The sequence below is a fragment of the Ruditapes philippinarum genome, unplaced genomic scaffold (assembly GCF_026571515.1).
Source record: "Ruditapes philippinarum isolate M1 unplaced genomic scaffold, ASM2657151v2 ctg682_1_1_1_1, whole genome shotgun sequence".
In the NCBI taxonomy this organism is placed as follows: domain Eukaryota; kingdom Metazoa; phylum Mollusca; class Bivalvia; order Venerida; family Veneridae; genus Ruditapes; species Ruditapes philippinarum.
The window spans coordinates 18,112-44,124 of NW_026852798.1; the positions used below are offsets into that span (position 1 = coordinate 18,112).

The window sequence follows — 26,013 nt, forward strand, 5'->3', positions numbered from 1 at the left end:
CCTCCCAATTGACTCTCTTCACGAGTTGACATGGCACAAGGCTAATAGTGACAAAATCATCACACAACCTTGTTATAATTATACACAAAACTGACATTGTAACTTTATTCTCGCGTTTATAATTGCAACTATTCAGTAAATAATGAAGCTTTCTTTTATTCTTAAAGAATGAATCAATCTTGATCGTAAAAAATGATCGTTTTTCTCTGTCGTTGGATAACAACAATAACGTCTCCCCAGTTGAATTTTATACTGGCTTTTTCTGAATTGTCTTACTCGACATTTATTTGGTACAAACGTTTGCATTGAACAGCCGAGCTTTATTTGTTTATTGTATATTGTAAATTTCTGCCAAGACATTTTATTCCTTTCGTGCTCGCAGGTATTTAATTCTCTAGGAATTCTTTTCATTGCCTAAGCATACTTATTATAAGAATTATTCGCTTCTTTTGGTTCATAATTTAACATTGTACTTTTTCAAATCACTTCACCGTATTACAGCGTTGTCCATTTCGGTTTCTTTCAGTTCTAGACATTCATTCAAGACATTCTTTCCGGACATTTATGTTAGACATTCGTTCCGGACATTTATACTAGACATCCATTCAAGACATTCTTTCCGGACATTTATGCTAGACAGTCATTCAAGACAGCCGTTCTGTACAATTATGCTAGACATTCATTCAAGACAGTCGTTCTGTACAATTATGCTAGATATTCATTCAAGACAGTCTTTCCGGAAATTATTGCTAGACATTCATTCAAGACATTCGTTCCGGAAATTATTGCTAGACATTCATTCAAGACATTCGTTCCGGACATTTATGCTAGACATTCATTCAAGACAGTCGTTCCGGACATTTATAATAGACATTCATTCAAGACATTCTTTCCGGAAATTTATGCTAGACATTCATTCAAGACAGTCGTTCTGTACAATTATGCTAGACATTCATTCAAGACAGTCTTTCCGGAAATTATTGCTAGACATTCGTCCCGAACATTTATGTTAGACATTCGTTCCGGACATTTATTCAAGAAATTCTCTCCGGACTTTTATGCTAGACATTCATTCAAGACAGTCGTTCCGGACATTTATAATAGACATTCATTCAAGACATTCTTTCTGGAAATTTATGCTAGACATTCATTCAAGACAGTCGTTCTGTACAATTATGCTAGACATTCATTCAAGACAGTCTTTCAGGAAACTATTGCTAGACATTCATTCGAGACATTCGTTCCGAACATTTATGCTAGACATTCATTCAAGACATTCGTCCCGGACATTTATGCTAGACATTCATTCAAGACATTCTTTCCGGACATTCATGTAAGACATTAAGACATTCGTTCCGGACATTTATGCTTAACATTTTAAGACTTCGTTCCAGACATTTTGCTAGACATTCATTCAATTCATTCGTTCCGGACATTCATGCTAGACATTCAGTCAAGACATTCGTTGCGGACATTTATGCTAGACTTGCATTCAAGACATTCATTTAAAGGATATAGAACTGTGAAATTATGTTGTTTCCATACTGTTACGGTCTGTCTTCTGGTTTGTAACACACAGAAACTGTATTAAAGTAGAATAAAATGCTCCCGAACAAAATATTATGCTGCTTTTTAAAGTAGGTTTATAACCATTCAGCAATGCACCATTCGCTCGAATGGAAATATATCGGAACCATCGCATATTTCTTTCATACAGGAATGTTGGATTTTTTTCCAATCCAAACTCTGCATGCAACAGGATACTTTTTTACACTTCGAGACATTCGTTCTAAAACTTTATTCAAGACATTCGTTCATTTTAGATCAAAATTATTTTCCTCGTGTGGGATAAGTCATTGCGTATTTCGCATCAAGTATAAATACAAGTTCGTGCAAATTATATAAAACATAACAAAAGTAAAAAAAAAACATAAATAGGCTTTTTCCGATTGTTCTAAAGAAAAATAAATTTTATCTTTTTTAAAGGACAAGAAATCGTGACTTTGCAGATTTTATTCAGCTGAGACTATTCACCGATATTGCCATTTTGACATTGTTTATCTTTTTTTATCAGCACATGTTATGTTCACATTTTGTAGAAGTTTCAGTTTTCTTTAAAATAGATAATACGTAACGTGACAGAGGGTATCTTTTTTCCTACAAACAAAACGCTGAATTACGCAGTCATTTGTCAATACAATGGCTACTATGTTTGGGGGGTGAGATAATTTGTGTTTCTTTCTTCAATTTCGTAACAAAATCTAGATTTTTTTGTATTCTCGTTTGATTTCGGGATTTGATATGATTATTCAGGATAGACAGTTTGTTTCGACCTTTTTCAATACATGGAAGAGATAGTTGCTAACAATTGGTGTCCGACTTTCATTACAGCCAGTTGAATGTTGGAAAAAAGGTTTTTGCCCGTTGTTTGTTAAATTACGAAGAAAACATGTCGAAATAGTTTGAGATTCATTATACAAATTGTTTTGTTTGATCATTTAAGTACACGCACTTCTATTTATCGGAAAACACGTGCCCTTATGTTTTTTTGTTGTTATTGGGTTTTTGTGTGTTGGATTGTTGCTTGTTGTTTGTTTGTTTGTTTGTTTGTTTGTTTGTAGTTTTCAGGTGTCTGGTACTCATTTTTAGACCAAAAACTTCGTTTTCGGTTGTGGTCATATCTGTCATATCGTAATTCTAACCCCGAACCACAGTGTTAAAACCAGTTTTCTTTGACGTGAATTTCAGAGAGAAGAAATCCTTTTCAAATGGTTTGATTTTCATCACAAGTAAGGGTTCAACTAGGTGCATTCGTAACCTTGGTAATACGCTGAGGGAAAACTGCAGTTTAATGCGCGACTCACAAACAAATATTGTTTATTGTGCGACACTGTTTCACGATTGATGTCCGGTTATCAAAATAAACGATCTTACTATCACACGTAAATCAAACTAATCAAAAGGGATTTTATGTTTTCTTAGGGTTTCTTTGATGCCCTCACTTTCGTCTGACTCATGTAAGACTACAAATAAACGTCTATGTTTGTTAAAACTTAAACTATTTTGCTAGCGTGCTTAACTTTCAATCAGACCCAGGTGCACGTGTGTTAACTGTGTTTGTATGCGTTTATGTATCTACACGGTTCTGAAAGAAAAAAAGAGAATACAACGATAAAAAACCCATCTTTTCAAGACATTCCCGATGAAAACCTACGTATAATAGATTATATGATATAAAAGTATAAACTTATGTTAAGAAATCATCCCTCTGTTTAAGTATCATAATTTATAAACATTAATTCATACTTTTATAAATATTTTAGTCGGAAATGGCAGCCTAGTGAACAAGGTGATAAATAATATTTAGATTAAATCTCAAAGCTTGATGCAGATTATTTGAATGAAAGTTTGGGTAAAAAAAGGAAAGGTAAAAAAGAAGGAGTATAAAATGATTATGCGTTAATGTTATTAATCATGCTGTATTTATTATTGACTATTTTACTATAGATGGGCGACAATATAATATAAATATACCATGACTACATGTTAGTTTCACAAAATAAACGGAAGCATAAAAATGCAAATATTTTACGATTATACACCAAGCAAAGAGTGTCTTTTGGCTCCTTGCGCCTCGACAAGTTTTGATAATGAACAAAAATATATATACTCGTATATATATATTTCAGTAAAAATTCATTGGTGTAATACTGTATCCAATTAAAGCGTGCATGCGGAAGAGATAATCTAGTTCAGTTCATTATTTTCTTAGTGTATTGTCAATGCGTTGGGCCTTTAACAGCCAATTAAAACTAACCCTGGTCGTACGACGGTCATAAAAACCGCAATTTGCAAGAGGTAAACGGGCCCGATTTAATGAAAATAGACAATAACGACGAATTCATTTGGAACTAAAACTGGTTTGAAACTGTAATAAAAACAAATTGGCTTTCGCCGAGTGTTTTTAAAGCGCTCTAGTATACCATCGCCACGTGGTCAAAACCCATGAATATAGCCATTTTGATATGTGAGGATGTCTTGGGTGGCAACATAAAAAGATTAATTTTCTGACACACCATAAACACCAAGTAATTGCCGTCTTTGTTGAAAAAGTGTAGTATGTCCCCACATCTTGTCTTTCGCCGAAATTGAAATATGCCATAGCTATTATAACTTGCCGACACTATGATGGAAGACGAAAAGAAACACCAGTAATACATGTAATATTAACCTACCCTTGTTTATTAAAAGTTGTGTGTGAAGATACCAGAATGATATATTGCCATTTAATCATATGGAAATCGACATAATTATAATGTTTGATGTATGCAGGGCAAAAGTATAACCCCCGAAAGGTTGGAAATAAGATAGAACGAGAAATGGGTGTAGTGTTGTCGACTCTTAGCCTTTTCGACAACGCAAAACAGGGATTTTCTTGTCTGCCCATGCCATATTAAAGCAACTTTTTTGCCAGAAAGAATGAACAAGCTATAACATTTAAAGCCAATTCTTCATGCTACCTAAAAGCTTTGTTTTGCTAATATACGTTCGTCGTTCGGATATTTTATGTGTAAAAATAGCAAATATTCATTGTGAGGGTAATGTAAAGAATTTCTATCTCACGCTTAAACAAAGCGAAATATCCTGTATAGATCGAAGTCTAATCTATTGAATGATGCCATTGTTATACATCTGAGGAAGAAAGTAAATTTAACATACAAGTGGGACGTTTAGCGGTTAAGATCGCGCGAAATGATAAACCGCAAAAGAGCGCTAAATTATGTAAATACGTCCTTAAAAACTTATTACCGAAACGGAAAGATAAAAGTACATTAATCTTAAAATAAAACTCGTATCCCTTCATAAAATTGCTTTTAAAATGTGTCAAACGGGATTAAAAAAACAGCCTCAAAATTTAAAAAATAAAGATTTTAAAAAAGATATCTTTTGTTAATTTGCAATGAATGTCACATTCATTTTGTGACACTTTGCTCCGAGCAATATTCCATGTCGTATAATATAGTATATACATGCACTTCCGGTTCCGGCCGCGTCGTAGAAGCTTTCACGTAACTTGCGAAAAAAATCGTCTCGGAACAGTGAACATAAACTAGAACAAATTGAAACGCAGTTATATGAAAAATCTGTCGGGCTTCTCAGAGGTCGCGCACAAGAATTGTGTGGCTAGGTCAAAGGTCAAGGTCTTACTACCGTCAATTAATTAGGTGATTTTTTTAAAACAAATTCTAGCGAAACGAGTGCTATATAAAACTGAAAGGAAATCTACTTTTCTCCATGGATTGATATTCACACAATGTAAAGAATTATGATCGTCTTCAGATGTCCAGGGATTGCGAGCTCGATCCCAAACTCCTCTTTACAGTTCCGTGTAAAAACTAAAGCAATGATTTGTCTTCCGTATATTTTTTCCGATGATGGCTATAACGGTGTGGCAATAAATTATGTTTCCGGTTTTGGCTATAAATAAATGTACACTCATTCGAATCACATAATGAATGTCATCTATTATTTCCTATGATGAAATATTTTCTCCTTTTTTATTTTATTTATTTATTTATCTATCTATCTATTTTATCAAGATTATACTTTTGTCGTCTGCATCAAAACGAAGAGGCGGCTGTTTGATTGCCTGTTATGTGCATGTATATTACACTGTGCCAAAAAAATGTGAGAGGCTGATTTTTTCCCTAAAATTGCACTCATTGACTTTAATTTGTGTTAATAACTATTTAAGCAATAAAATTATTTGTAAATAACAGATCTAGCTGTACATCTGTTAGTTGTTTTGAGTAATAAATTCACTTTATTAAGGCCAGATAACAACCTAATGATGTAACGCACTCCACCACCCCTGCTTGAGTTTTGATGAAAAGAATGATAACATTTCCGGATGTGATTTAAAAGTACACTATTTACACGGCTGCTTATCCTGCTAATCGTCTTGTTTAGAACGATGCTAATGCGTTTGTAGGTTAAAATTTATACTTAAGAATGAAAGGAGATAATATCCCCTTAGAAAAAGATAATGTTGAGACATTTAATCCATAGTTGATAGGATATAAATACATTGAAGAAATCATCTAAAAGCAAAAAAAAAATGAGACAGAACATGGCATATGGTATATACTTGCGACACCAGCGTTAAGAGTTGATTTTCTCTAAACAGTCCTACGCATAAACCCTCCCAGCCTGCTGAATCTCAGTAAGGGCTTATCAGCTAGTAAATCACTATTAACTGTATATCTCCCATTTACACGTCCACTGAGTTGAGAGTCTTGTCATCATTAATTGGCTCTCTGAATTCTTATCTAATGGCCCTTACGTTGAAGGATCAAATTTCTGAAGAAACACTCATTTTTTTGATGTTTTGTTCTCTTGGTCTGCGACCAAAGTGAATTGTGAAACCTAGCAATTATTTGAATCACTTGTAAACATACTTAATATCACAAGATAAATTTTAGCTACTAAATGAATTATATGTTGGGATATACCTTTTTAAGTAATAATAATCCTCTTAATTAATAAAGTTCATTAGTTAAGTGTCACTGTTACTCATGTTACTCAAAAAAAAAACAAAAAAAAAAAAACAAAAAAACATTGTAATTTTTTACTGCAAAGTGCAAGACTCTTAACTAAGTGACCAGGTAAGTGATATTTTTATTATTAGCTCGACTATATAAAGTATATGTAGAGCTGTCATACTCACCTCGGTTTGTAAGTTGGCGCCAGCGTACATACTTTAAATTAATGCCTATGTGCAGTAAATATTTTATCTCTAACTTTTTTTATTTTTGATTAGCTCATCTGAGGACAATGTCCGTGCGTCAAAAAATTATTTAAACAACTTCTACTCCTAAACCACTTAGCCATTGCAGGAGTGTACCTTGCACAAATCTTTACCAAAGGTGTTCAAAGAATAAAATCCCATGCAGAACTTTTAAAAAAATCCAAAGAGCTAGAGCTTAGATATTTGGTATGAAAGTGTCTATCAAGTTTGTTCAGATCAAAGCCCTGTGGTAAAAATTGGCCAAGTCCCGAAGGGTCATTAATTTTCATTATACATGTTTATGTACACATGTATTCCTTATCATCATACACATCATGTGATAAGGTGTTAAACTGACAAAAACCAGTATTTACAGAACATTTTCCCTTTGAACATATAATTTTCCATAAAATAATGTTATTTTTTACTCTACGTCTTCATTTCATCATAAGGGATTGACTTAAAACTTCAAATATGTGTTCCTTACCGACGACTACATCCTATGTGACAATGTTGTTCACTTTAGCACCAATATTTTTCCAGAATATTTCCCCATGAACTCATTTTTTTCCTAACAAAATGTTACTTTTTACTTACTTCTTTATTTCCTAAGGTATATACTTCTAACTTAAAATATATGTTCCTTATACATGTGTGACAATATTCATAACTCTAGCATGGATATTTCCAGAATTATTTTCCCTTTGAACTCAGATGTTTATTATGCCCCCGAAGGGTGGCATATTAAAATCGAACCGTCCGTCTGTCAGTCCGTCCCGCTTCATACATATAGACAGTGGTGGTCGTGTCCGTTCTAAAACTTCAGAATGCATGAAAGGATTTTAATTTTTCTGTCATATATGAAATAACATAGATGTATGGTGTGTCACGAACAAGACTTGGGTTCCCACGACTAAGGTCAAGGTCACTGTGGGGGTTCAAACTTTCGATTGTCAATTTTGATGTTAATATACATATAGGCAGAGATGGTCGTGTATGCTTTGAAATTAATATGCATGAAAGGATTATATTTTTTATTTCACATATGAAATCATCATAAATGTATGATGTGTTGCCCTTAAGACATATAAATGGTTGTTGTTGTTTCCGCTCTGTAACTTCCATATACATGAAAGTTTCAATTTTTTTTTAAAAAATATAAAGTCACCATAGATGGACAATGTGTTGTGAACAAGACTCAGGTTTCTTTGTCTAACTTAAAGGTCACTGCTGGGGTTCGAACTTTGTCAATTTTTACCACCACACTTAACATGTTATAGGTGGTTTATAACTAGAATCCTTTAGGGGCATTTGTCACGTTCTGTGACAGCTCTTCTTTATATATATATATATATATATATATATATATATATATATATATATATATATATATATATATATTATATATATATATATATATATATATATATATATTATTTTTATATATTTATATTTTTTGCTCTTACTTTTTTATTTATGAAAGAATTTACTTCTAACTTTAAACAATAACATGACAAGCTACATAACTCTCGCATCAATATTTTCAGAATCATCATCCTTTTATACTCAAAATTTTAGAAATAACAAACTTATAAAATATTTTTGTTTCTAAAATTAATTTTTACACTATCCCAATGCTGTACACTATCCCAATGCTGTACCAAGTCCCTGTGATTGTGAGTTGTAAGTGATTAAAATCCTTTTTAATGTAATCCAGTCTTTTTAGTCTTTGACTTATTAAAAATTGAATGTATCTATGAAAATCTTAGTTTTCCTTATATCTAAAATGTTCTCTATATCCTCCAGCTAATAATAAAACTATACATTCTTGAAACATGATAGGATCATAAAACATTCTAGGGTGCTGCTATCAGTGATACTGTGACAAGCCATGTAATTATAATTAAATGCTCATCACTGGCCAGAGATAGGAAATTTTGGGGGAAACTGGAAATTTTGGGTTTATGCGTAGGACTGTAAAGTGCCTCCGCACTTCTTTTGGCGTATCAATTGCATCTTCTCGGTCCTTTCCGTCAAACTTATAACTTATTACAGCCGAGGAGTTCCGATTGTTGGCGTATAGGTTCGATTATATCACCGTCTTTATTTCAATGTTTTCTTTATTGCAATTTCCAGATAAACAAAACAACAAAAAAAACTTTTACAAGTCGCAAAAGAACGGTGCTCATGGAAACGTCATTTTTATGATCTAGGTGTTTTCGATAGCGACACGCAGTCGTGATTCAACAACAACAATTTGTTCATTGTAATTTCCACGTGCATCGAAATTGACATAATATGATAAGATTTCTCTTAAAAAAAATTAAACGCCAAGAATTTTAAAATCGCATAGTACATTTTAGTATATAAGCGCGAAAAGAATAATTTATATAAAAAAGATCACATTTACCGCGTTTATGGCCATTTCCAGATTCAAGATTTTTATCATCAAAATAATACTTGTACTTGGGTCATAACATAAATAAAAGGATCTAAAAACGGTTATAGTCAGGAGAAAAATGAGAATAAAAAAATTAAAAAAAGATAAACAAATTTTTGTTTAACCTGGTGTAAAATCTATTTTAAGTATGTGTGATAATGCATCATATGTTTGAAAAAGAAAGAGAAGATAAAAATTGCAGTCACGCAGGAAATACGTTGCCGATCTGCCCCACCCTCTTTATTATGATATATTACATTTTTGCACGAATATAAAAAGCAATAATAAGGAAAGACTCTATATAAATCATAAATCGAAACTGGGCGAGATACAGGAAGAAAATATACTCATCAGTATAATGAATTTGGGAAATTCTTCACAATGCTTCAAAGGCTTGCATTCTTTAATTTATGTTATCTTTACATCAAAATTTCTTTTTGAAAAAAAAAAGGAAAAGAAAAGAAGATGACATGTTTCGTGGTATCCTCGTTGATGAACTGTTTCCATAAATAGCATCGCCATCGTATATATAGATAATTATATTGTTTAGTACGACCTACTTTCTAGATAATGTACGGAAGCCTATTTGTGCCATTTGAAGTTAACTGCGTTGCATTCATACCTGAATGTGTAAAAAATATCTTAAAACAAAAAGAACAACCAGATCCAACTAACATAACATATATACTAAAATAGTCATGTTCCACATCGCTGACCTATAACAGAAAAAATATCTCACGTAAGATCGATCACATAAGAAGCCAAAGAAATATTTTTTGCGAAAAGTTTCGTTTTCGTTTGAAACATATTTGCTAATAAAACAATTCAGACATGCGAAATTTCAGTGTCATGTCATAGTTAATATCCACATGATATATTATGAGGGTAATATTTCATAACTATTTAATGCAGTTGTGTCGTATTTATCTCAACGTAAACAAGCTATTCGAGCTAATCGTTGTGGCAAACGCGGGGATATGTTTACTTTATCACCAACTGCCGCTGATAGTTAAAGCCTAATGCATCTCGCACCATCTTATTCAGTACATTGCATCGTAGATCCTTCTCCCCTTGACTCTACAAACAAATTCGTGTCATAACTTGTAAATATTATCCTTGTGTAAATATTACGTCAGCACCGGTGATGATCGGCGTAATCTATGCGAATCGGTGACACTGTTAAATAATTGGACATTTGAAATATTTGGACGGGTTATTAATAATCGGACACTGGCATTTATGAATGACCAGTAACGAAATACCCAAAGGTACATAATAATGTGGGTGGGTTACTGTGTGGAGCGTGAAATATCTCGAATGAACTGACGCCTATCCCGTATCTAATGATACTTTTGACATATTTCAATAAGAGACAAGAATTACAAGAATGCGATGTTCGTCTGCGGAAAGAGTGATTCGACAGGTACTGACCAGTTCAGAACTGTTGAGATTGTTTGCGCATTCTTGTAACTTTGATAATCTAACGCTAATGCCTTATTACTAGATCCGTACATTTTACTACGGTATACCGAAAAATTGTTATATTTTCATAAATGAGCCGCGTCACGACAAAACCAACATAGTGCTTTTTCGACCAACATGGATCCAGACCAGCTTGCGCATCCGCGCAGTCTGATCCATGCTGGTCGCTTACAAACCCTAATACAAGTAGAGAAACTGATAGCGAACAGCATGGATCCTGATCAGACTGCGCGGATGCGCAGGCTGGTCTGGATCCATGCTGGTCGCAAACCCATTATGTTGGTTTTGTCGTGACGCGGCTCAATTATGCTAACGCTTGTCATATTTCACACAGAGCTACCATTATGGCAGATGCGTTTCATTCATATATATACGCATTATCTTGTTTAATGTTTCAGTTTTTTGCTATGTTAAGTAGAAAATTAATGAGATTGCTCGAAGTAAACGTAAGTCGTTGCCTTGCCTTCTATAAATATACGGTTTGTAATTACATACCTTTTCTAATGCCCAACGTTTACTTATATCTGTTACCAACTTTTACTGAAATAATATAATTCACAAACAATTATAATTTTTAGGCAGAATTATAAATTTAACACGTTGTTTTCTCAATATAGCGTACATGTACAGTGTATTCTGCGACCCACATGATAATGGTCTTTGTCATGATGATGGTTTTTGACATTATGATGCTTTTTAACATGATGATTTTCTTTGGCATTATGGTCTTTAACGTGATGATGCTCTTTGACATGATGATGCTCTTTGACATTATGGCCTTTGGCATGATGATGCTCTTTGACATGATGATGGTCGGCATGGTGATTCTCTTTGGCATGATGATGCTCTTTGACATGATGATGCTCTTTGATGTGATGATGGTCGGCATGGTGATCCTCTTTGGCATGATGATGCTCTTTGTCATGGTGTTGCTGCACAGATGAAGCTGGTCCTATCATCCTGGAGGCAAGTATTAATTTAAAATTTTTGTCGTTGGCATGTAAAGTTTGGGTTATTTTTTTATTACAGTGTTTACAAAATGTGTATACGACGTGGTGATTGATGTTTACAAGATGAAATTAAATTGAAATATTTACCTCCTACAATGTTTTATAATTGTTTATTTTTCCTTCATTATTGTTTTAGGGTGTAATGTGGATGCAGAGCATGTCCCCATTCCTGTCCTGTTTAGAAACCAAATTGTTGACAATTTACTATCATGCAAATGCATTATAAAGCAATTTTTTTTAAATCTTATATTATATAGGTATATAGCTAACTAGATATGGTGTTAAATGAGTAGCCATTTAGATTCATGCGTATAGCCAAAGTAACTAAAATCTACGGGCAAGAAAGCGTCCTTCCCGCAAACAAAAGGGAGTCACTGTGCTGGCTATTTCGGGTAGAGCTTGTTCATATGACGTTCCCGCCATCATAAGTTTTACCTGGTGACGTCGTAGCTCATGCAGTAAGAAGTGTGATTGATTGATTGATTGATTGATTGATTGATTGATTGATTGATTGATTTTGCTTTGTATTGTTTCTGTTTGTAAGTACTGTTTTTTTCTTTGCTGTTGTTCTTTTGATATTTTTATTATCTAAGGACAACATTTACAAAAAAGAGATATTCCGTTTCAGTTTGTCTCCTTCAAGGTATATGTATACAAAAATTCCGTTGTTACATCGCCTGCACTTTTGTAGGAAAAGAAATGAAAAGAGAATAATTATGCATTCGATAAGTAGTACACTTTTACACCTTAAGTGTTATCTGCTTCCCATCTTATTTACCTGTTGCTTTTTCTCTTTCCCTTTCTCATGCGCAATGCATCAGCCAAATCGTAAACTTTGATAATAAAATAAAATTTGCTAATGGGGGCATGCGACCTTAGCCGTCCTCAAATTAGCGGCCATTGCTCTATTGAACTGTAACATTTCTTTTATGGCGGTGAAATTACCATTATCTTATCATCATAAAATCCATTAAACCCTTTGTACAATTTGTAACAACTATGTTCGGATGCCGCTGAATTCTTATAAAGCAATGACCTGGCATTGATAAAAATCTTACAAGTTTTAACTGATTAATGGTTAGTTAACTACTTTTCAAATTTTCTCCTTAAGGGCTATCATTTGAAAATCTTAACAAGTTACGTAACAGCGACATTTTTACACCAAAAACTTTTTCCCCGCTTCTTAAGAGCACCCTTTAAGTGTGGCTTAAGGGTATTAAAGGAGTCTTGGCGGGAAGATTTTACTTTTCTCATTTACTACATTTATTTCATGGTATTACATGAATTATTTACCGGTGAATGTGCAGAAAATCGCCGCGTTTGATCTTTGCTGACTGTATACCCCGTTTACATGTTTTGTGGTTTAATGGATCAGAAATAATGGCGCGCTTGTCGAGCGGCAATAAGATTGTTCGAGTCCACTTGAAAGGCAGATATATAATCCAAGGAAACTAGTTTTTCTAGCTGATTTAATTTGACCAAAATTACACCTTCCGTAATACTTAATTAGTTCTTTAGACGCTTTTCAGAAAAACCTAATCGGGCAATGATTTACTTCTTGAAAACGTTTAATGAAAATAGTGTTAAGGAGCACGATTTAATAACAGCCCGGATAAGGAAACAATGATTATTGTAATGTTTATTTGTTATTGTATTCCTTTCTTGCAGTGAAGTTTTGACAGCAACGGACAAGGAAATTACGATTAATGAGTCATGCGACATGATATTTATACATGTACATGTATAATGAGAATTGCCTAGAAATGTTTTGAACTCGGATTTATGTCGCATATATAGATCTATATGGACATTCATGAAGAAATAAAATGTAAACTGGTTAATGTAATTAAGATAAAGTTGAAAATTTGTGTTAAATGGTCAATTCAAGAAGTACGTATAAGGTATCTCTACATCTAATGTCCATGTACTATTGACGAATAATATGATTGTGACTGTACATTTATTAGTACGTGTGTTCATGTCCCCAGACATCCTGATGACAATATACATGTACATATGAATAATAATTTTAAGAATGAAATAATGATGAATTAACGGACGATGGCACAAAACTAGAACGTGTTCATAATTATCATCTTTTATGACGTTCTAATAACTTCTTTGAACTTACGAATATATATACTAGTATTCGTAATAGTGAAGTTGTTTTATGTTTGTTTGTTGTTGTTATTTTCTTTCTCCTCTTTTTGCAAGATCATCACATTTTTCACCTGATAGTGTCCCATTATGAAATCAATTACTTGGCTTTTTAACTGCTCTTAGTTTGAAGTTAGTTTTGGTGACGTTTGCATCATTTTTATACGTTCGTTGTCTAGTCAGTGTGGCAGTGACTGACCATTGTGGTCAGTGTTATAGTGGCATGGCGTGTGGTCATTTTGTAACAAATGTCAGCATTAATTAGGTCAAAATGTGGAAGATGACTTCTATCAGGCACTCATTTTATGGTAATGTTATAATGAAAAACGTTTGTTGAATGAATACATGACTATATGTTAAGTTGCTGTATGTGTATCTGTGCGAAGAGGCGACCGTATTGATAAATATGTGTAAGTCCTGTTGTATGGCGGCGTGGCCGATTGGCTAACGCGTTGGACTAGTAATCTGACGATTGTTGGCCGCTTGGGTTCAAACCCCGTCAGGGGAAAGCAGTTGTTTTCTTGAGCTAGAAACTTTACACTCATTGCTTAGTAACGGTTGGTTCCAGGAACGGAGTCTATAGTGTTTCAATAAGATTATAGTTTCCCACCCAATCAAACTAATATAAATTCGTATAAACTAAACTGTACAAAACACACGGACGCACGTAAAAATGAAAAATGATAACATTTTAAAGGCTTGGCGGGCCTTTAAACATGTATAAAGAATGGGGTGACGTTGGACGATATCTTCATTGCTTTTTGTATATATGTTACTGCCTGACACTTTGTACATTTATACCGTGTTTTTGGGTGGACAACGCTAAATTTTGGCTGATGTAGATAAATGGAGGGACATTAAGTTATATTGGATAGGTCCCAAAATGTCCAACAGCATGAAAAGGGATAAAACTGTTATGTTGTCCAAATTGAGCGCTTCATTATTTCAAACAGGTTTTGTTAAAAGTGTATTTAAACCGTTTGATAAATGAGTCATCGTTGTACGGGGAAATTTTCATTTTCTTTCCGGCGTTTACGTTTGTGAAAGTGAATATTGTAAGGAAAGAGATGTAACTAACATTTTACCTTAATGACAAGTGTTAAATATGCATATCGAATGGCAATAAATTAAAACAGTAATAAAGTTGCTATGCAAAGTGTGTCATAAAATCCATCGATCGGCAATTGCAGCATACGTTTCGAATATAAATGAACATTTCACATGTTCTGGAAACCTTAAATGTTAAATATGAATGTTAAGTTTAGGCGAAATTCTTTGAATACAATTGACTTTTCGCTGAAGTGATTTTTTTTTACAATTAAATACATTACAACAAAGATGTGGACGAGCGTACATGTATGCAACCAAATATGTTCTGTTAGCTAGTAAGAAAACGTCCACACCTGGAACAACCCAAAGTCCAAAGTTTTGCTGGCACTTATGTGTGCATAACTATATGAAAACGATTTTATTAAAATCGTATAAATCCTGTTTGATATTTGCGCTTTTAGGATAAATAAAAAAATGTCTGAATTTTATAACATACGTTATGAGCGAAATATACCTACTTAAGTGTAACCTCAGCCTTTGCATACGAAAAAAAGTAATGTTTTTTTTATTTGAAGATGAGCCAAGAGACGGGCGCCTTAAATTACTTCTAATGCCCAGGTGTGTGCTTTTGGCAGGTGTATGCCATGCCTTTTAATGTGTCTAACTTGATAACTTGATACGCCTTAAGTATAGCAAATATACTCGCATTTTTGCTTGTTATATTTTCTTTCAAAATTGACGTGAATTGCTTTCCTGGCCGTTTATATATTCAGATATCTAAAGAATTCCGATAGGGCCATCATTTAGGAATGTTCAGTAGTTCGAAAGCACGATAGAATCTTCGAAAGTACGAAGTGAAAGTACGGTGTTCAGCCCGCAAACTCGCAGGAACTTTATAATGGTATGCCGTAACAAAGATTAATTTGAAAACGAGTAGCTCTGATATAGTTCACCCTTATGGGACACCATAGTTCATCACTGAATAAAGTTTAATATTATAAATTCCAAGCACGGGGCGGATTTCTGACCACAAGGTCTGGGGAGAATTGACAAACGTCTATTTTACACTGATAAGCACATCATGCTGCTTTTATAATGTATAAACTGTTTATTTTTGACGATGCTATCATATTTTTGGCGTGTCCTGGCATGCGTGTGGAAAGATAAGAAACGCACGTGCGTACGGAATATTTGGAATACCTCAAGAGAAACGCTTTCATTTCAGCATGTCTGCCTTGTCCAGACTGCGAAAGTGGAAAGGTCAGTCATGAATAATTATAAGGGTCACATTTTAGGGGTAAATGCAATATTCAAGGAAAATGCAGTCAACAGAACTTGCGAAGTTATTTGTCTTAATTTTTAATCAGCTAAATCAACCAAAATGTACCTATATGGACATTACAAGTTTGGCATAACGAAGCCCAGAACGCCATAGGATTAATTAAAAGATCTCCCTTGTTTTGACCATTACACACCCTTTAAGGCGCTCTGTCCGTTGAATTCGTTATTTCTTATTGTCGTATTAACTATAAGTTTAAAACAATTATATAGGGCGAGTAAAGAATATTCCTGCAATTCAATACCGAAGAAAAAACAAAGAAAGCGTATCGAATTTTTTAATTATTTTATTATTCAAATATAAAACAATTCATCATTTGCAGTGGTTGCATAAAAATAATAACAGTTTCCTGTCGCTTAAGTGCGGAGGTTCAATTTTACAGATATCTTAAAGAAAAAAGACATTTTTATATAGTTCAAATTTTTTCGTTTTTTGCTCGCCATATTTACTACACCACTGAATAAACTTATAACGCTCGCATTCCGTGGTAACCTAGCAACACTGAAATTTGCACAGCCTCTGAGGAGAAAAATCTGACTAAAATTAACCAGATATTTTTCTCTCATTTTTTTTTTCAACCTCATCTTATGTAAAATTATATAAAACCATTCCTTGGAAAACTTGTGTAAGCTGTTTTGTTTTTTTTTTAAGAAAATACCTTAGGATAAGGGTTGTTACATCTTTAAATGCTGACCCAATTACCCAGCTGAATACTGGAGAGAAAAGTTTACAAGTTTCCCCAAAGTGTCATATTTAATTGAATTAATTTGAACAGGTAAAAAGATTCAAAACCCCAAGATTTGCGCAAGTTAAAACTCTTTCCTTCTGTTATTTAAAGTGAAATTGTGTGGCTCTAGGTGTAGTCTTCCACTTGAATATTATATAAAGGACTCATTTTGTTACCTCCAATAGAATGAACTATAAATAATAAATAACATCTTTATATAATAATAATACACTTTGTGTATATTTTTATTTACAACATATTCACATGAAAATAATGCAAAAACAAGATAATTTCAAAGTTAAATATTTTTGAGATCAACAAAATGAAAAAAATCCCTAATCTAGAAAGAGATTTTTTTACACCATTGCACAGAACCAAATTTATGGTCAACAACCAATATGTTAATGTAATTTCCTAAGTCTTACAATCACACAAATATAAAATCATAATTTATAAATCAGACAATTTTTTAAAAAATGATCCAGTCACCAGAGAAAAATGTGAAATGAATGAAAATACAAAAACATACAGGTAAATTATCCACACAAAAAATATTTTTGTATCAATTTTTACCATTTTGTAAAGGCATGTATAGCTTTTTTCAAACAAATCTATTTCTTATAGGTGATTAAAACCACTTTATCATTTTTTCCCTAAAAAAATTCCAAAAGTGAGCAAAAATAACAGAAAATCATGTCTCTTAATAGAAATGGAAAAACTAATGTTTTTCAATGACATAAATATATGTAAGTTAACATAATCATACAAAAAAACATGATGGCAATACATTGACAATAACATTAAATGCTGAAACATTGCACCAATACAATACAGGAAATGAAATGCATTCTGGGTAAAAATTTAACTGGTTAAATTAAGTCTTCATTAATATTATAACACAATTTTACAGAAATAATATTAAAGGCTACCCAGTAAGGACATAAATATATGAAAGTTGAAATGAACAAATATTTGAAAGAATGACCAGTTTTCAAACTTAAATCTACCTACATCCAGTTTACTTAGTACAATACTTTGCTGGTCTTTTTTTAAAACAATTCATTTAAACAAAAATGATTTCAACCAACAGACATAAAATTTTGACTGAGTAAACAAATATTGATGTATTATAAGACAAAAACTTTACATTTTCCCCCTATAATCATACATTGTTTTAAACATGCCAGAAAAATTATGCTTTTCGTTCAAATTTTTCTTGTTTCCATAAATTATCATGTTGAGCTAAACAATTAAAGTAAAAGACAAAGCAGACCATATAGTAAGACTGGAAACATTACATAGAAAATGAAATTTAAAGAATCATTTTTGGCAAACATGTATATGTCTGACAAATGAAATGCATTTTACAAAGTGGATAGATTTTTCTTTGTACTTAAAATACAAAAAATGTAGAATATTATAATAAAATGTTTAACAAATGAACCCTGATATGATGTTTCAATGGAACACAAAATGGCGGCCAAGTTTATTACTTTTCTTCACAAGAAGTTAATCTATTCTTGTTAATTTTAAGTATCTAATAACTAAATTCTCTAAAAGAAGCTCTAATATTCTCAACTTTCAAAGTATAGACCTAAGAAAAAATTTATACACAACTATTTAAATATTATGTGTTACAAATTTTATGGTTTTGTTAATTAAAGAAAGAAAGGGAAAAAATCATGAGAAGATGCCTAAAGGTAAATCTATGTTAAATGTTATACATCATAATGTGTCAATACCTATGTTCTACTTTAATGAGATAGCTAGATCATTTTTGCTGCAGGCGAAACTTTTGTTGACTTGTCGAACACTAACAAAGAAAGACTTAATGAATACTTCAAGTTTGTTTTTTACCTTCTATATCTATAGCAATGATAATTTTGCTTATATGTACTATTACATTATATGTAGACAGTTTAACTAGGAACAATTAGTGTGGTGATTGTACACAGTTTAAATATTGCAGTGTTGCATCTAGAATTTCAAAATTATGGGGGATTGTCCCCCACTCAATTGAAAAATGTGGGGGATTTGAAAAAAATGTGGGGGACATACATTTACCTTATCAATATGACATACCTAAATAGAATTCATTTTATTTTCGTTCAGGCATTTTTTGACAGTTATTGTCGCTCCAAAAACAGGAAGTAGAAAAAATAAAGAATATTGACGAATACCTTACAAAACACACGCGAGATGATTTCAGTCGGCTGCTACATACGCGATTTAGTACGTTATTTAGTCATAACACGAGTGAAAAACAAACATGGCTGAAGTGTTTGAGATATTTCTTAGATACGATGAAGATAAACTGAATTAAGTTGAAAAGATCGTCAGATGCGCGACTTGGCGCGCACTGACTTCATTGAAATGCGCGATCTGCATAAAAAATGCGCAAATCGCGCAATCGCGCGGCCTAGATGCAACACTGATATTGGCAAATAAGGTGACATGTTATTATATATTAAAGGTCTTAAATATTTATTAATTATATGGAGTAATATCCCACTAAAACCTCATTGAGTTATACATGTATACATATTTTCTACCTAATCTATTTCAAAATTGAAATCTGTAATTGGAAATTCGAATCAGAGTTTTTAAGTATGCATTCATAAAAATAATTGCTTGAAAATAACTAGGAAAGGCTTTTTTACATCACTTTTTTTTCTGTGTAAGATTAATTCTTAATTTACACCATATTCCAGCATTGGTCACCCTTTGTTCGAAACGAAATAACAAAGAGATTTTACCACTGGACTAGATATAATTAAGATTTAGTTATGCGAACTTTAATTCTCTTAAATACCTATTAAAAGATACTGCACATGTATGCAGAACTTCATCATAGATATATGTTTAAATACATTGTAATAAATTATGCTTTATATTCAGAAATAGTTTACTTTAAAGACATTATATATTATATCCCTATCAAAGATTTAAGTGAATTGAAAAAAGAAACAATAATAGTAATTTCTGAAGATTCCCGTGCACCAGTCATTTGTTTGTAACTAATACCCTGCCCCTCTGAGAACTTTACTGACTGCAGTGACTTCCCCTGCATATCGGTCACATTTAGATAACCCAGCTTCGCTGATCCTGAATTTAAGTCGCCCGCTGGTCGCCAGGGTTTTGAGATAACACAAATGACTTGTACACGAGTTCTTTAAACACCTTTACAAGATGTTTTGTGTACTAAATTTAAGCTAATCCATTAGATAGAGCTAGTATACTTTTGTGTGGATTGTCCATTTGATGGATGAATATCTTGGAGGTTTCTATATCTATCACAATCTATAGTTTAGCCGTTGTCATGGTAACTCCATATACACCCTCTGAGATCATTGTTTGCTTTGGGTTTCTTTGTAATTTTCTGGAGAAATGTTCACGTGCATTTGTTAAACATGTGCAATTTGTGGAAAAAGTTCCCCCTTGGATGCATGACAGTTCTATATATTCCAGGCTTTGGTAAGAATCCCAAATCTTCAAACAAATAAAGTGATGTAATGGGGCACCATTTGCACCAATCCGGCTAGCACTTGCTTTGGTAAGCTATAAAAATAGAGAAAAAAGAAATGATTAGAAATAATATTCAGCTAATTCTGCAATTACATATCAATTACTGTGAATTTAGGTCAGTATTTGAAAGCCCTGTTTATCTTCAACAAAAGCCTATTACTACAACTCCCTGCCTGTAGTTTTCCCACGTTTTACGTATTAAACTTCAATTTTATAGGACGTAAACCCCTGAACAATAACACATGGACGCCTATTTACTGCAGTAGTAGTAGCTATTTTTAGACCAAAGCTACGCGCTAGTAACCTCGACAACAGGTCACGTGGTATTTCATTACGCTGCGTTATCTCGCTGGTAAATTTCACACGACAGGTCGAGCTTTATGCAAATCGAGTTGTATTTTACTAGCTGTAGTAAATGTATCTGATAGAGGATGACTTTATAGTAAGAACAGGTTTAAAAGCGAGATCTAAAATGATTGTTTACTACACAATTTAGAGCGTTATTTTAAGCCTTTACAGAATAAAATACGAGAAGCAATTAAAAAAAGAAAACTCTGAGAATAACTTACCAATAAATAAAAGATAAAGTAGAATCTACTATGTAATTAACGAGCTACGTTCGTGCGATCTTGCTTGGTCTTGACTCATCATCACTGCTATAACCTTCAGACAATCGCCTTTTCTTTACTCTCATGTATTCTGAAAAAGATACACACAAAATTAGGGAAAAATCACAAAAAAACTAAATTAACAATGTTATCAATATATGCACACGAAAGCATTGCCACCTTTCAATTTTTATGCGTTTTTCGGGCAACCTTAAGTATCCGTCCTAAAAGTTAATATTGCCCTTGTATTGGTATTATCTTGTAATAATGCAGACATTATCGTTAACCGATTGCTAACGATTGATGAAAAATCAATTGTCGGGGTAAATATTCAAATATGTTAAATAGTCCTATAAATGACCAATACAAACAAAGCGTTTGTGAATATAACCATCAATAACGTTTTTGTAAGAGCGAATGCAAACAATTTTACGATATTTTTGAATATAATATTGTTGCCAGTCTTCCTAATTGACCTATTCATAACGCAAAATGACCCTCTGGATATTGACTTTCACGCACACAAAATAACATCTGGCAGAGTGTAGGGGAATAAAATCAATTCACTGAATACGCAAAAAAATCTGCTGGCCGTAAATGAAACTTGATGCGCAATTTAATATAGCTTTCTTTCATTTAGATACTAACTTTGTATTTAACAATGTATGAGTGTTTTTTTTTTAAGGAAAAGGTGTGGTTATTTTCAAGTATATGGATCCGATATACGAAAAGTAATAAAAGTTGGCAGACATGAATACTTTCCATAAACAATAAAAATATATACTGTATATATAATCGTTATATATATAAAGTTTTTCTTTTGGATAAATTACAGTCAATTCAGTACGTTCTGATGTAAACAAAGAAATAATTTCATGTTTCAACTTGTTTGTATTATGAATGAACGGAGGGAAATCCCGGTACGACATGACAAATAAAATCGCACGGATCGGAACATGTTCGAACAGGAAATCTATATCTACCAATAGATTTTAACTTGTCAATAGGAACAAATAAAGACTGTGGAAATCGGATTTCCCGCAGAAATTCAATCGACCCGATTCAACACGTTGAATTTAAATACCCGCCTTTCGATTGTTGCTATAAACCAAAATAAATAAATAAGTTTGCATCATTGCGAAAGAACTAGCTTACATATTGGAGAAAATATTAACCACGATATTTGTATCAAATTATTTAAAACGTAGGCTGGTTTACTTTTTAATATAATAAAGAAAAACATGATTTGTTTCGGGTTTTTTTTACTTGTAAACAAAGTCAAGCTCTTATCAATACGTGCGCACACTGATCAATAAAAACATAAAAAACAACCAGCAAGAGTAGTGAAGCGAATTAACATATAACTTATCCTTTGCATAAATCATTTATCTACAGCTTTTTCTCTTTCAAAAGTGTAACAGTATATTAAGTTTAACGTAAATATAACTCTAAGTACTTACCAGGAATTTTTGTTTGTCTCACGACACGGGCTTCTGGTGTCGTTTCATTTTCCCGTTTCAGGTCGACCTCTTCGGCTTCTATGTCAGACTCCGTTTCTCCCGTCAACCTAGTGGTTGCTGGGACTGCTGCTGGTACTGTATTTTTGGATTCTTCTAATTTAATGTCAATATCTAGAATAACGTCTCTTCGGCTTCTAAATTTAGAGGGTTTGTATGCCTTCGTGTAAAAAGAAGGCACATCATTATTTTCAAGTAAACTCCACTCGTAACGTCCATTTAAGGGTTGATCAAGCAGTGGATCAAAATTCCAAGTGTTTTTCATCTCATGATCAGTCTGTTTCAATTGCGCTTTGAGTTCAGCTTTCAATTCCTCGTGATTGGGAATTCCGAACAAGCATCTACGAACTCCTTTTGATTCCATATTTCCAAATTTACCGATTGATCGCACAGGCATATTATAACTATATAATTCCAGAGTATATCACTAAGTTTAAGTTTTCACGTCCGTGTGCTGATACAACTACGTAGCGAATAATGTAAACTTCAGGTTATTAATCTAAATATAGATCCCATGGGCGGGGCTTAGCTAAGCGTGACAGCGCATGTATAATCGTCGCCTGCTGATTGGCTGGCGGTATAATCGATGCAGGGATAATGACCTTCTAGTGTTATACGTCATGCCAGAGGCGGTTTAGTCATGACGAGCTGAGAGATTTCTACACCAACTGATAATAAGAGGTGATTTACAGAAAAAAACAATTGTCTTTAATTTCGAAAAGCCGGAAAATAAAAATACAATCATTGTAAAATTGTCTGTTCAAACAAGGAAATATCTGTTGCAAGTGTTGATTTTATATAAATTTAATTATTTGCCTGCACCCTTCCATCATTGAAAGTAGGTCATCGCATGTTGTCATAATTATAATAAATTCGGCCGTTATAATGTTGCACTCTGTATACCAACCTTTGTTTTCATAGTTTATTTTCAATCTGTTATACCAATTTCAGTATTGATTATCAATAGCATTAGGTTTTAAAATGGTTAACAATAACATCAAGATTTTAAAACTTCGTCTGAACGTGCAATCAACATCGATGACGATACAATGGAAGGGAGACAACCCGTACATAACACTACCTAGACTCGTCTAATCTTGTCTGCACATTTCAGCAGCAGTTGAAACATGTTTGTTATAAAATACATACGAAATGAGAAATTCTGAAAAAAAAAAGATTTAAACAAAGAGAACACAAAAGTCACTGCATTTCAAAGTGCAGATGGGAACATAATCGTTTATTAGCTTTTAGATTTATCATCTATACATGAATGCATTACATTGATATCTGAGGGCTATAATTATATTGTTTATTTCATATAGCAAAGTATTACTCAATGCCAGAACAGCGCTGTAGCAATAAACCTGGCAAAAAGGTATGTCACCCCCTATACAGAACGTTTGAAGCCTTTTTTCACATGAATATAACATTTGCTTTCTAAAGATATCTTTTCATTCCATGTGTTTGTAAATGCTTACATTTATGTGTTTTGCGTAACGAAGTTCTTATTTTTGTATTTTAAGACTATTTTTTTCAAGTTGCGGAATCAGAATAAAGTTTTTAATCAAGTAAGAAATGTGTGTCATATTCAGTTTTTGATATTGTTATATCAATAAATTAATTAATATTTTTTTTCTTTTTTTTTCCTTTTTTTTAATTTTTTTTAATGATTGTTGAGGAGAAACCGGAAACTAACAATTATGTTTAATAATAACCATAAATCAAACAATTAAAGATAACTGGTCATTGACTTTGCAAATCACTTCCTAAATAATTTGTACTAAAACGCTAATTAATTAATAAAACGATAATCATTATTAAAGATTGCGTGATGATTAATAATAGCAAATTAAAATTGATTTTGAACATATTAGGTGCAACTTTTTTAAATATGCAAATCACTTCCTAAATAACTTGTAATAAAACGCTAATTTATTAATAAAACGATAATTATTATTAAAGATTGCCTGATGATTAATAATAGCAAATTGAAATTGATTTTGTGATACATCTATAAAATTTTATCACTGTCTATAAATTTATTATATCGGTAATCAAAAGCATTTGTCATTTATGATTATCATGATCTTTATTTATCTTAGATGTTGTTCTTGTTGTTAAAAAACACAAACAAAAAGTCAAGCAACCATGTAAAATGTGGCGATGAATAAATCTAAAATTTATTAGTAGAAATTACACTAATAAATTTTATACAGACGCTTATTGTTTAATGATAGAAACCAACTAAATTACATGCTGTAAAAATGAATATTCATTAATCAGATTTATTTTTTCGATGCATTCCTTACGTCTGTTGCCTTAGTAAGATTTGTAAAGATTGTTTTTCATAATGATAATAATGATACATTTTATCAAAGGAATTAATCCATAATATGTAAGTAAGTAAATATTTATTGTCATCGTGAAAAGTGTATATCTATAACAATACATATCTGCAAGATAAAATGATATATCACCGGCTCTACGGGCCTATAAGTCACCAGAAATCATATACATTGCAGTTAATAATAATCATGATTATGAATTTACATATATATAATGGTTTGTTCTTAATACGTTCTATTAAGTACGCTTAATTATATGTTCAAAATAGGAAGTCGTTTATTTAAGATGGATTCATAATGCAGGTTTGAGTTAAAGCTTTCATAGTCAGTATACGTATTCTAATTTTATCACTGTTTGAAATTTAAGACAAAATGGTAATTTTCTGCAACACTTTGATACGCTCATCGATTTCGGTTCTCATCTCTATCCAGACCGATTCTCGCACACAGACAATGGATTTCTAGTGTCTACATGTATAATTATAACACACTATCTCTTGATAACGATCAATTAAATATAAATAATTCAGAACTATATACATTTATGGTAATTAGTTTTCCCTATATCAGACGACACATAAAAAAAATCAGCAAGTATTACTAAGACAATAAATTTAATACAGCAGACCTAACAGCTGGCGCGTTCCCTACTGACCAGTGAAATACTATACGTCATAAAACAATATTTTATTACACAATTTAACCTCTTTAGTGGCAATTTCGATATTAAGTTGACTCTGTTTTCATTGAATATAATATTACAGGGACCCTTTTTCAGCACTACTTATAATTTAATTGTACTGTTCATCACTCGCTCTCCACTAATCTATTCACTTGGTAAAGACAGATGGTCCGCGGAAAAAGACAAAGGACCAAAACTATCCAATAATTAAAATCAACGAAACGTTCGGCACAATGTAAAGTTTCTTATCAAGTTGCAAATAGTCTTAAACAAACGCAGACGAGAGACACGCGATGTTTCTGGCTCTTGTTGTTTAAGCAAGATTACGAATATTCTTTGTGCTA

General features: G+C 32.6%; 1 protein-coding gene and 1 long non-coding RNA gene across 2 annotated transcripts in view; one reads left to right on the forward strand and one right to left on the reverse strand.

Moving 5' to 3' along the window:
* Positions 1 to 26,013, forward strand: part of LOC132724445 (uncharacterized) — a 35,735-nt gene that overhangs the window by 8,757 nt on the left and 965 nt on the right. The gene's annotated exons all lie outside the window — the stretch shown is intronic.
* On the reverse strand, positions 19,787 to 23,127 carry LOC132724436 (cyclin-dependent kinase inhibitor 1C-like). The gene is made up of 3 exons (XM_060709298.1): positions 22,586 to 23,127; positions 21,087 to 21,216; positions 19,787 to 20,550 (listed from the first exon to the last, which is right to left on the reverse strand). Exons 1-2 carry the CDS (start codon positions 23,037 to 23,039, stop codon positions 21,131 to 21,133), a joined length of 540 nt encoding a protein of 179 aa, XP_060565281.1. The 5' UTR covers positions 23,040 to 23,127; the 3' UTR covers positions 19,787 to 20,550; positions 21,087 to 21,130.